At 36.0% G+C, this 13,841-nt stretch overlaps 1 protein-coding gene across 5 annotated transcripts; it reads left to right on the plus strand.

Moving 5' to 3' along the window:
- LOC142518368 (WRKY transcription factor 71-like) lies at positions 1-2,741 on the plus strand. 5 transcript variants are annotated; one of them, XR_012813532.1, is made up of 4 exons: positions 1-751; positions 1,471-1,614; positions 1,768-2,194; positions 2,297-2,741. XR_012813532.1 is itself a non-coding variant. In XM_075621128.1 (4 exons), the coding sequence occupies exons 1-3, from the start codon at positions 219-221 to the stop codon at positions 2,129-2,131; spliced, it is 1,041 nt and encodes a 346-aa protein (XP_075477243.1). In that variant the 5' UTR covers positions 1-218; the 3' UTR covers positions 2,132-2,154; positions 2,297-2,741. The 5 variants fall into 5 exon arrangements, 3 of the variants coding, with proteins under 3 accessions (XP_075477243.1, XP_075477242.1, XP_075477244.1); XR_012813531.1 differs by having other exon boundaries at positions 1,768-2,190; XM_075621128.1 differs by having other exon boundaries at positions 1,768-2,154.
- The last annotated feature ends 11,100 nt before the right edge of the window (positions 2,742-13,841 follow it).

Here is a 13,841-nt window from a genome sequence, read left to right on the forward strand (position 1 = left end):
CCAAGAAAAATATAAATTAAGAAAAATATAATTGCTATAAATTTTTACTTTGAAAAGAATGAGCGTCTTTAATTAATTCTAGTTGTTATTCGACCGCTACAAAAAGGAAAAGAGAGGAAAAAAGCATGCCAAAAAGGTTAAACCAAGTTATCCGTAGCACACAATGGAAAACAAACAAAAGTTTTTTCTGCAACCCTTCCTAGAACAATAATTGATACATGTTCCCTCAAACCTTTTCTTCTCTCCACTCACATCTGGGTCAAGAAACCTCTGATCCAACCATGTCTGATGAAAATCACATGAATTCTCAGCAGAACTATCCTTTTCACAACTATCAAAACATGGGTTCCAGAGGGTTTTCGTTTCCTTTCGTTTCTGATCAAAGCTGTGATTTCAACCCTTTTATGCACAGCCAGCTGCTGAAGCATGAGCAAAACCCTAATCGATTTGATCTGTTCCAAATGAGTTTCACAGGCTGCTTGCATGATGCAACAGAGTATAATAACAACACTTTATCGAGTGCTTTCGACTTGTCCTGTTCATCATCTGATCATGCAGTTTATAATTCTGTGAATAATAATGATTCCTCAAATCAGAATGTTGTTTCTGCTGCCGAAAATCCTTTGTCGACAAATTCTTCGGTTTCGGTTGCTTCATCTGATTCTGGAGCAGAAGAAGGTTCTTCAAGAAGCAAGATGAAAGATCTGCACCCTGAAGTTTGTGAAGATGGGGATGTGAAGTACAAAAAAGAGTAGGTTTATTTCTTCTTTTTTTTTCTCTTTTTAAATTTCAATTTTTTTATTTTCTGTCTTTGCGAACTTGAATTATGGCTTTTACACTTAATAACATCAAGTTGGAAAGTAGGTTTGTTTATTTTCCTCTCTTTTTCGGAACTTGGATTTTGACAGTGAAAAAGGTTGTCATTAATTAATGCATTATTATTAAGTACACTTCCGTGTACATAATTGGATAAACTTAATTATCCTAACTACTTGGATGAATTTAATTAGCTCAATTTCAAAGATCAAGAAACCAGAGAAGATATATTTATTTCCATCTTGAATTTATGAATATATCCAATTGAAATCCTTTAAAAAAAAATCAATTGAAATCCCTTTTTATTGCATTTTCCACTTGGGGAGAATTAACTCGTCATGTTCAATATTTCAAGGTAGTTTGAACAATGATACTCCGAAATATGACTGTAAATAAGGAAAATTAAACTTTAGATAGCATATTTGCACCAGTTGATTTGAAACAAATAAAGAAAAATGTCACCTCAAGTGTTTTCTCAGTCGAAGCCAACTATATCAAGGATACATATATGAAAAAGCTAGTAAACACAGACGTTATCGGCCAGCACCAAATTTTCTTGGTTTTGATTACTAATTATATAAATTTTCTTGTGATTATAGTATATCTTCTCTGATGCAAAACCCTATCAATAATTTGTTGTGATATTTTTTTTAGCAGCAAAGGAAAAAAAAAGGAGGAGAAAAGGCCAAGAGAAGCACGCTTTGCCTTCATGACTAAGAGCGAGAGAGATATTCTTGAAGATGGATATAGATGGAGAAAATATGGACAAAAAGCAGTAAAAAATAGCTCCTTTCCAAGGTCTGCGTCTTAAAGAACCAAATCGGATTGCCAACATTTCCGTAAAGTATTTGCAGAATTTTTTTAAAAAAATAATAAATAAACACAGTTTTCTTGTATCATTTATGTTCAGTGATCAACTCTGAATTTATTAATCGGAGTTTTGCATTTCAGGAGTTACTACAGATGCACCAGCAAAAAGTGCGGCGTGAAGAAACGTGTAGAGAGATCACATGAGGATCCTTTGGTGGTGATCACAACCTATGAGGGCCAACACAACCACCACAGCCCCGACACTCTCCGTGGCAATGCTGTTGTCGCTATGTTGCCGCCTTCTATATTATCTCCACCACTACCAACGGCACTTCCTGCAAGCTTCACTCATGGCTTCATTTCTCCCACCATCAATTACCAAAACCAACAAGTTCCCAACCATATTTACACACATTTGATGTACCCACAACACCAGCAGCAGCAGCCTGATCAAGTTCCTGACTTTCAACACCACGTATTTTCTGACAAGGGATTTCAGCATTAGTTCATGAACCTCATCCTTGAATGGTAATCAGCGTTTTAAATCCAACTATTTTTCGGTGGGTATGTATCTTACAAAAAATGCTCGTCTTGGATTAATTTAAGACTAGATTATCCCATGAAGCAGTAATTATCTCTGAATGCAAATTTCGTCTTATATATTCAACAGGGTTGTACATTCGTCAACATTTCAAGGATCGATCGGGAAGCCCTTGATTATTTATTTAGGTGGCAATTATAAAGAATCGGAGGCAGTTACACCCCTCATGTAAGAAGCTCTATGATTGATCAAAGGAGATGGAGTACTTTATTAGGTTTCAGTTCTAGGTTAGTAATCATCTAAACAAGAAACAATATTTCCTGAACTGAAGCTTTAGAAATCCACTTCCAGAAAGTTTGATCCAGGTACGTAGTAATTCTTACTTGACTCCAAATTATTATCGTTATTATATGGTTTTAGGAATATTACAACCTTATCTAAAAGGTTATTGATCGGAGTCTGGAGAAATCTAACAGCTATAATCTCCAACTCTGTCAAGAGATATTCAATATTATTTTTCTTAAATGCAGTGTGTACCATTTTTAAGGATTCAGTATGTATGTAAGCTTCAACATTTTGCTGTTTTTATTGCCGCAAATATGTTTCTTTAATGCTAGATGAGACTTGGGACAAGAGAGTATATATCTCTACATTTACCTTCATTAGTGAATAAAATTAAAGAAAATAAAAATATATATTGTAGAATAATAATCAGAAATGTCCAATTGCTTTGTGACGAATAAAAATATATAAATAATTACAAAACAGTTTTTATATGATTGATTGATTGATTGATTAAATCCTCCGTCAAATTACTGGCAAAAAATTTGTAAGAACCCTATTTTTGTCACGGCTTCTCAATGCATTATTCAGTGTTCTTTTAATACATACATACATACATACATACATACATATACATATATATATATATATATTCACAAGTGAAATCATAATTGTGGTGACATTGATCTATATATTCCTTCTGCTTCATGCTTTCGGTTTTTTTGAAAGGAGATGTATAATTTTGGAAAAAGAACACTGGCAAATATATATAATATTGTAAGAATCGGAGAGCATGACATTGTTGACTTATAGTTTCTGCAAATTGCAATATAGCATATACACATACATTGGCATCTCTTTATCAAGTAGTCTTGTATCTGTTGTCAACATCGGGTAGGTTTTGTTTGGTTTAGTGGAAACGACTTTCTATATATTCTTTACCACAACTCATGTCTCGTCCATCAATTTTGTACATGACTAAATTGTTGGATCTGGTTTTCTACGCGCCCAAACGCAGTGGAAGATTTAAAAATTTTATTTTATTTTGAAAAACAAAATAATTTTGCTTTAGGCGCTCGTATGATTTAACAAATATAAACATTCATAGGATGTTAGAAATTGTTATACATTTGGTGAATAAATCACTGGGCTCCAACTATTCCGGGATCAGCGGAGATAGCTCTTCGTGAATTTCCTACGAACGTTCTTCGATCTACTAATCCGGTCCACGACTGGGAAACTTGTTCCTCTTATAATTTGCACTAGAAAATTATAAGATGTTTTTGCGTATTTGAGATCAAGAAAAATTGTTTCAAAATTTTGAGAGCAACAAGAATAGTTGCCGATGGAATTTTAAGAACAATAAAATCATCACCATCGATCAAATCCCTCGGAAGGAAAATTGCATCCCATGCAATAAGAATAAAATATTCTTATTATTTCTTTAATCCATCATTTACTTAATTAATATATTTAATTAAGTCAACTATAGATTAATTTCCCGAAAAAAAAACCGAATGAATGCTTTCCTTTTATTTTATTCAATCATTTCCATCGAATCATGCTTGCATAATAATAATAAATTATTATTATTATTTTTCTAATCTTTTCTTTACTTAATTAATCTAATTAATTAAGTTAATAAAAGATTCTAAAATGCATGCGAACTATAGCCAATCTAGATCTCTTTAAATACATATATTTACGAGAACATCATTGTCTAAATGAGGCATATGCACTCCCTTTGACTGTCTTCAACAGTCATGCTCTCAAAATTTCTATAAGCTTTTATAAACTTTACTTATAAGCTTATTGATTGATCATATCAAACTTATTTCTTATAAATTCAACTCATTGAATTTATTATCTCAACGGGAACAAAAAATAATCCAGTACTTGTGTGACCCTCAATGGTTCAGGGATACAGCTAGCCGTGGGTTCACAACTCTTTGTAATTCAAGACATAATCCTTTATTCAGGCTTACCCTAGTTAGCCCCATTCTTTTCATCAACACCTTGATCAAGAATGTCAGAACTCATTTCTGATTGCACCCATCGGATCATGGTAAGAGCGTCTAGTAGCATCGCCCCATGATCCCCTAGGTATCACTGATAGTGCCTGCAAGAACCAGTCGATTATGATCAACGTACAGTACGGTCCCTTCATCTCATGTATCCCGATCGAATGTGCAACCATTGGTTCATCGAGGGTTGCATATTGATTCGATAACTATGTGATAACTATAAATAGTGGCACCGCATGTACTGTTGGAGAACTCCTTCTCTAACATACATTTCATACTCTGGCCAGAGATTCCATGCACTATTATTTCATCAGATCACATAGGATATCCACACCTGTAGGTGAGCGGTGAATCCCCGACTACAATGCACTGGCTCCTACATGTGTCGCAACTGTACCCAATCTCGTCACCTGATGACTCTCCTGGAGCCGGTAAACGAGTCAAAGTCCAGACCTAGCATATAGAGCCTCAGTGTTGTCCCGGGTCGTAAGGACAAATGGTGTACAATCATAACCATGGACTTATCCTCTCGATGAATGATAACCACTTGGAAAGTCCGAGGGAGGGTTGTTTGGTATAATCATCATATGACTACCCATCTGCATGTTTGGACATCTCTATGCCCTTACCAAGAAACGCAGTACACAACATCACAAATGCTAGTCTCGAGCTCAAGCGACCTTTATCCATGTTTTAGGCGGCTGAATCGACTAGGAACGAATTTAGATCATACAGTATTTACAAACGAGTTTCAACATCGAATTACGATTCATTTGTATTAAAGTATAATCAAGGTCTTTATCTATGTTTGATAACATGGGTATACAGATAAAGAAATAACAAACCATGAAATAATGAATTATATATTAAAATAAAGATTGTTTATTACACTTGAGTCAATAAAATCCCTAGCCAACAGTTGGCTTGCAGGACATCTACTCTAACAATCTCCCACTTGCCCTAGAGCCAACTACCCATAAACTTTAATCCCATTGTTTCGCGATGCTTCTCAAACAATGGTCCTGGCAAGGGCTTTGTAAGTGGATCAGCAACATTATCTGCAGAGAGAACTCTTTCGACTGATATGTCTCCTCTTTCCACAATCTCCCGGATGATGTGGAACTTCCTCAGTATATGTTTGGATCTTTGATGAGACCTTGGTTCCCTTGCTTGCGCGCAACGGCACCAGTGTTGTCGCAGTACACCGGGACTGGATCAACTCCATTAGGAATGACGCCCAACTCTTGGACAAAATTCCTCATCCAAACTGCCTCTTTGGCTGCAGCCGATGCAGCAATGTATTCAGCTTCAGTGGTGAAATCCGCAACGGTGTCTTGCTTGGAACTTTTCCAAGAGACAGCCGCACCATTAAGCATGAATACGAAACCAGAGGTCGATTTCGAATCATCTACGTCACATTGGAAGCTAGAATCAGTGTAGCCTTCCAATTTCAATTCTCCACCCCCATAGACCATGAACAAGTTCTTAGTCCTTCTTAAATACTTAAGAATATCTTTCACGGCCTTCCAATGCATTGGACTAGGGTTCGCCTGATATCTGCTTGTAACACTCAAAGCGTAAGCAACATCAGGACGCGTCGATATCATACCATACATGATACTACCAATGGCTGACGCATATGGAACACGTGTCATCATTTCTATCTCTTCATCAGTTTTGGGACACATTGCTTTAGATAGAGTAACACCGTGACACATTGGTAAGTATCCTCTCTTGGACTCTTCCATAGAGAATCGCTTAAGTATGGTATCGATATAAGTGGCTTGGGTGATTCCTAGCATCCTCTTCGATCTATCTCTATAGATCTGTATTCCCAATACATAAGATGCTTCACCCATGTCCTTCATGGAGAATTTACTAGCCAATCATACTTTAGTTGATTGCAATAATCCTACATCATTCCCAATGAGTAGGATGTCATCAACGTAAAGTGCTAGGAATGTCACTGCACTCCCACTAACTTTCTTATATACGCAAGGTTCCTCGGGATTTTTGGCAAAACCAAACTCTTTGATAGTGCCGTCAAATCTGAGGTTCCAACTCCTTGACGCCTCCTTGAGACCATATATTGATAACTGAAGTTTGCATACCTTATGCTCACTTCCTACTGATGTGTATCCCTCAGGTTGAGACATATAAATTTTTTCTTTGATGTCTCCATTGAGGAATGCAGTCTTTACATCCATTTGTCATATCTCATAGTCATACCATGCTGCTATGGCTAGTAATATTCTAATGGACTTAAACATAGCAACTGGTGAAAATGTTTCCTCATAGTCAACTCTTTGCCTTTGAGTATAATATTTTGCAACCAGCCTTGCTTTGAAGGTCACTATCTTCCCATTCGTCCCAAGCTTTCTTTTGTAGATCCATTTGCACCCTATAGGAACGATTCCCTCAGGTTGATCCACCAATGTCCAGACTCGGTTTGAATATATAGAATCCATTTCTGACTGCATGGCTTCAAGCCATTTGGTTGAATCAGTATCAAATATTGCTTCCTTAAAGTTCATTGGATCATATCCAACAAAAGACTCATCATGGTCTTGTTCATGAAGAAGCGTATATCTAGCAGGTGGTCTAATAACCCTATCAGACCTTCTAAGAGCTTGTACTTCAACTACTGGTTGTTGGAGATTAGGTTCAACTACTATAGTTGAGGGAGTATCTTGAATTTCTACAAGTTCTATCATCTTGCCTTTTCTATCTAATAGAAATTCCTTTTTCCAAAAAGTGGCATTTCTTGAAACAAACACTTTTGCTTCATTGGGATGATAGAAATAATATCCAACAGAGTTCTTTGGATATCCTACAAAGTAGCACAAAGTGGATCTACTATCCAATTTGTCTCCCACTGTCTGCTTCACTTAAGCAGGACATCCCCATATTCTCATGTAAGAATATTTGGGTGTTTTTCCCATCCATATCTCATATGGGTTTTTATCCACTGCCTTAGTATAGACATTATTCAACAACATTGCCGCAGTTTTAAGCGCAAAGCCCAAAACGATATAGGCAATTCAGTGAATCTCATCGTTGATCAAACCATGTCCAACAAGGTTCGCTTACAATGTTCAGAAACACCATTCAATTGTGGTGTTGCTAGTGGAGTCCACTGTGAGAGAATCACATTCTCTTTTAGATAACCCAAAAATTCAGCACTCAAGCATTTTCCACTTCGATCAGATCGAAATGTCTTAATACTCTTTCCAGCTGGTTTTCTACTTCAGATTTGAATTCTTTGAACCTTTCAAATGCTTCAGATTTGTGTTTTATCAAATAAACACACCCATACCTCGAATGATCATCAGTAAAGATAATGAAGTAGGATTGCCCATATTTTGTGCTAACACTTAGCGGGTCACAAACATCTGTGTGGATCAAATCCAGTAGACCATGTGCACGTTCCACGTTTCCATTGAATGGAGTCTTAGTCATTTTTTCTTTTAGACATGACTTACAAGCATGTAGAGAATTTATGTCTGACAAGTCAAACATGCCTTCTCCCACTAGCTTGTGCATCCTTCTTTGGGAAATATAACCTAGTCTAGCGTGCCATATTTGTGTGGGATTTGGATCATCTAACTTTCTTTTGTTTGTTGTTGAAATCATGTTTATTCGGACATTCACTTATCATTTCCAGAACATTTTTGGCACATATAATTTCTTATGTCCGGACTTCTTGCAATGAAATAAATATGTTCTAACTTATCGGGCTTTGTAGGCCTTTTAAGTGTCTTTCAGAGTTTGCCTCTTATTGGGATTGTTTTTCTTGTGAGGGGCAGAACATTTCTTTCCCTTACCTTGTGGGCCATTTTCGTCTGACGAGAGGCCCATTAGAAAAACAACGATTTTTCTTATTTTATGGTGATCTCTTAAGTTATAAGCATATTGACTAGCTCTTCAAGGCTATCAAATATCTTATTAAACTTGAAGTTCACCATAACCCCGTCAAATGAGGAAGATAAACACAACAAATTGATGTTATCAATTAACTCGTTAGGAATCACATATTCCAGGCCCACCACATTTTCAATAAGCCCAATCATATGTACACCACGCTCATGGACCAGAGCCCCATCTTGCATGCATGTAGTCATGAGCTCCTTGAAAGTGATGTGCATAGTTTCATGCACCATGCAACTCTTGCACGTGCATTCGAATGTTAGCAGCATTCAAAATTTCCTCAAACTGTCCCTACAGTTCATTTGACATAGAAGCGAGCACATCACACTTTAGCTTGCATAATATGGTCCTACCATCTTGCATGCATTGTCAGTTCAACAAGACTGACATTAGTGTGTATGTCATTTTCTCTGAATTCAGAACAATTTTCCCAACCAGTCTTGAAAATTAGATTCGATTAGCTTGTTAATAATAAAATTTATTACGTGACGAAATCGAAAAATATACTGATATGGAAACAGAATAATGATTGCTGATTATTTTAAAATAATTTTAAGATATAAAATATGGATTTTATTTTATAAATCTCCCTCCCACTATTTTGACATTTCCACCACCCTCTGATGAAAAAAGAAAAATCGTATTTCCTTAGTGGGCACGTAGAGTCTAATTAGCCAATTATAATCCCGAATAATATCAGCCAATTATAATTTCTAAAAGGTAGAATTCAATTGCATCCCTATGCAACCTCCGCGTGTTTTGCCTCACGTTTAATAAGGACCCAATAATATGACGCCGTTTATTTTCGCGTGTCAAACTGACCCATCAATATTGAATTGTAGTAGACGGTCGCCATGAGTTCCCCCAATAATATGAGCCGAAGTCATGGGAGTTCCACTCAATTCACATCATATGTCCGGTGGAAGTCACAGCTTTCCGGCGTACAGGCCTCCCCAATAATATGAGCCAGACACTGTCCGCGGGTAGCGATCAACATACAACCACGGTTGATGGAAGGCAAGAAAAAATTAAACTCTTTTAATTTTTACTTTTTCGGTTTGATATAAATTTTGAATCACATTCAAAATGAGGGATTTTAATTTTAAAATTGTCTCATCATTTTAATTTAAAAATCGCGTGCCACGAGTTTGTATGTTTGCCGGATTCATGCAACTATATTATCTTATAATATACATACATGCATACTACTATATATCGCATATATCATAATATGACATTTAACAATAAATAAGGATGATCGATCGCCAACACTATTAGATCCATGTGAGCCAAACATGGATTCAGGTTCAAAACCTAGGTGAATGCAGGGATGCAAATGCAACTATTACAAGAGCTTCCAATATTTTACATGTCTTCATCTCGTTCATCGGGCCCACCATCTTCCAGTCTTGATCTCCCACTATTTTTAATAATTACATTTAAATAGCCATGGCACATAAGGGATACATCTCATGGGGTGGGAACAGGCCATAAACCAGGCCCACTTTAATAATATCAAATATTAACAAAACGAATAAAACAGTAAAATATCCTAACATACACCTAGCACATTGGTCAAGGCTCTCGATCATCCTTCATGCATTTAATATCAAATATTAACATCAATTAATTAAACAAATTTAATTCATTGATCAATCATATATCTAATAATTTATCACTAACCACCACAATTATTAAATAATTTAATAAATTAAATAAACTCCTTTATTTAATTTCCAATTAAATCAATAATAATTGATTTCTTGTAAAACTCATTTTTACCATAAATAATTAAAATCATATTTTAATTATTTATTTCACAAGAAAATTATTAATTTTTCAAAAATTAATTTCCAAAATAAAAATTGAACTAATTTTCAAAAAATATCAATTTTGCCCAAAAATTTGAAAAATCAGAAAATTGCACCCTGGGCCCAAACAATTCAAGCCCGTCATTCAGCACGCTTCCGGAGACGATCCCGGGCAGTCGCCCTCGCTGCCCGCCCGCTGCCCGAACGTTTCGGGCAGCGGCGGTAGCCCCTGTGCGCGCAGGGCGCGCACAGGTGCGCGCTGGCGTGCAGGACGCCGTGCGCGCTGCGCGCTGGCGTCCCCACGACGCGCGAGCCGCGCGCGCTGCGCGCTGGCGTCTGCGCGCGGGCGTCCTACGCCCCGCGCGCGCACAGCGCGCTGCCGTGCGCGCCCCTGCGCACACGACTGCCCGGAACAGTTCCGGGCAGATTAATTTTTTTTTTTTGTTTTGTTTTCTGAAAAAAATAATTTTATGGTGCATCGATTTTCTGAAAAATTTTCTTGTGTGGTTACAAATATATTATTCAATATCAAACCATACGATTTAGAAAAAAAAACCTTGGCTCTGATACCACTGTTGGATCTGGTTTTCTACGCGCCCAAACGCAGCGGAAGATTTAAAAATTTTATTTTATTTTGAAAAACAAAGTAATTTTGCTTTAGGCGCTCGTATGATTTAACAAATATAAACATTCATAGGATGTTAGAAATTGTTATACCTTTGGTGAATAAATCACTGGGCTCCAACTATTCCGGGATCAGCGGAGATAGCTTTTCGTGAATTCCCTACGAACGTTCTTCGATCTACTAATCCGGTCCACGACTGGGAAACTTGTTCCTCTTATAATTTGCACTAGAAAATTATAAGATGTTTTTGCGTATTTGAGATCAAGAAAAATTGTTTCAAAATTTTGAGAGCAACAAGAATAGTTGCCGATGGAATTTTAAGAACAATAAAATCATCACCATCGATCAAATCCCTCGGAAGGAAAATTGCATCCCATGCAATATTCTTATTATTTCTTTAATCCATCATTTACTTAATTAATATATTTAATTAAGTCAACTATAGATTAATTTCCCGAAAAAAAAACCGAATGAATGCTTTCCTTTTATTTTATTCAATCATTTCCATCGAATCATGCTTGCATAATAATAATAAATTATTATTATTATTTTTCTAATCTTTTCTTTACTTAATTAATCTAATTAATTAAGTTAAATAAAAGATTCTAAAATGCATGCGAACTATAGCCAATCTAGATCTCTTTAAATACATATATTTACGAGAACATCATTGTCTAAATGAGGCATATGCACTCCCTTTGACTGTCTTCAACAGTCATGCTCTCAAAATTTCTATAAGCTTTTATAAACTTTACTTATAAGCTTATTGATTGATCATATCAAACTTATTTCTTATAAATTCAACTCATTGAATTTATTATCTCAACGGGAACAAAAAATAATCCAGTACTTGTGTGACCCTCAATGGTTCAGGGATACAGCTAGCCGTTGGTTCACAACTCTTTGTAATTCAAGACATAATCTTTTATTCAGGCTTACCCTAGTTAGCCCCATTCTTTTCATCAACACCTTGATCAAGAATGTCAGAACTCATTTCTGATTGCACCCATCGGATCATGGTAAGAGCGTCTAGTAGCATCGCCCCATGATCCCCTAGGTATCACTGATAGTGCCTGCAAGAACCAGTCGATTATGATCAACGTACAGTACGGTCCCTTCATCTCATGTATCCCGATCGAATCTGCAACCATTGGTTCATCGAGGGTTGCATATTGATTCGATAACTATGTGATAACTATAAATAGTGGCACCGCATGTACTGTTGGAGAACTCCTTCTCTAACATACATTTCATACTCTGGCCAGAGATTCCATGCACTATTATTTCATCAGATCACATAGGATATCCACACCTGTAGGTGAGCGGTGAATCCCCGACTACAATGCACTGGCTCCTACATGTGTCGCAACTGTACCCAATCTCGTCACCTGATGACTCTCCTGGAGCCGGTAAACGAGTCAAAGTCCAGACCTAGCATATAGAGCCTCAGTGTTGCCCCGGGTCGTAAGGACTAATGATGTACAATCATAACCATGGACTTATCCTCTCGATGAATGATAACCACTTGGAAAGTCCGAGGGAGGGTTGTTCGGTATAATCATCATATGACTACCCATCTGCATGTTTGGACATCTCTATGCCCTTACCAAGAAACGCAGTACACAACATCACAGATGCTAGTCTCGAGCTCAAGCGACCTTTATCCATGTTTTAGGCGGCTGAATCGACTAGGAACGAATTTAGATCATACAGTATTTACAAACGAGTTTCAACATCGAATTACGATTCATTTGTATTAAAGTATAATCAAGGTCTTTATCTATGTTTGATAACATGTGTATACAGATAAAGAAATAACAAACCATGAAATAATGAATTATATATTAAAATAAAGATTGTTTATTACACTTGAGTCAATAAAATCCCTAGCCAACAGTTGGCTTGCAGGGCATCTACTCTAACATAAATTTCGAACCCACACATGAAAAATTATTATCATTCGACTTGTGGGACCGTATGACATAATATCTATTCATGACTACATTGACTAAAATTTATATTTTTTAAAAAATGATATACACATACCAATATTGATATTTTAGACCTAAGAGTTGTTTTTTTGGATTATGAAAAGATAATTAAGCCACTTGATAGTCTGATATTTATTTTTAAATATTAAATGGGCCAATAAATTAGACATGTTGGTGCCAAATGCTTGAATGACTGAATAAAGTGAGTCAAATTTTATAAAATATTCAATTATTAATTAAAAGTGATTTCCAATGGTATTTTCAATTATTTATTTGATCATCATTTTATCCTCTCATAAAATGATTGAGAAAGCTAACTCTCTTCCAAATATTGGTCTTATCAAAGAAAATATTGTTGGTTATAAAATAAAGTCCATCAGATCAATTCCATTTTTTATTTTTTATTTTTTGGAATGGCAATAACAAGCTCAATATGATGATTAAAATGTACTTATTATAAAATTAAAATTATGTTTTTTAATTCTAATAAATAAATATATGTGAGCACAGGAATAGTGCATTGATTTATCCATTAAAAAATGATTGTACCTGAAATATAATAATGGGCCATATCTTTTTGAAATTGGGCCAGAAAAGGGCTGTGGTTGGAGTTCATCTATAGTCCATATGATATTGAAGATAGAGAGGCCCACTTGGATTGATCTGAGATAAAAGGCAGCTCTACTGGCCCATCCTACGAAGCTTGTACATTGCACCTATTCCATTTGAAGATTATCATCACTTTTCTCAATTTATGGGACATTTAAATCCAAGATATGACATCTTACTCCTCTTTTAATACATACATCCCATTTTATTGTTAAAATTGCTTTTCGATCCAATTTGTTAATAATCCCAACTGCCGATTCTTCAGTACTCACAGTGACTAAAAGTCAAAACATTAATGTCCCATATTGCTTCCCCGGAACCTGAACTGTTCCATTACATTTTGTGGTCTATTAGTAATTTAAAGACCATTATCCTAATGTTTATATCGTAACGTTTGATGGATGT

The sequence above is a fragment of the Primulina tabacum genome, chromosome 11, assembly GCF_025594145.1.
Source record: "Primulina tabacum isolate GXHZ01 chromosome 11, ASM2559414v2, whole genome shotgun sequence".
In the NCBI taxonomy this organism is placed as follows: domain Eukaryota; kingdom Viridiplantae; phylum Streptophyta; class Magnoliopsida; order Lamiales; family Gesneriaceae; genus Primulina; species Primulina tabacum.

Excerpts from the sequence above, each read along its gene's own strand:
- LOC142518368 (XM_075621127.1), top strand. The coding sequence starts at position 219 with ATGTTCCCTCAAACCTTTTCTTCTCTCCACTCACATCTGGGTCAAGAA. Across the intron at positions 752-1,470 it reads GATGTGAAGTACAAAAAAGA|CAGCAAAGGAAAAAAAAAGG; the intron begins GTAGGTTTATTT and ends TATTTTTTTTAG. Across the intron at positions 1,615-1,767 it reads AAAAATAGCTCCTTTCCAAG|GAGTTACTACAGATGCACCA; the intron begins GTCTGCGTCTTA and ends TTTGCATTTCAG.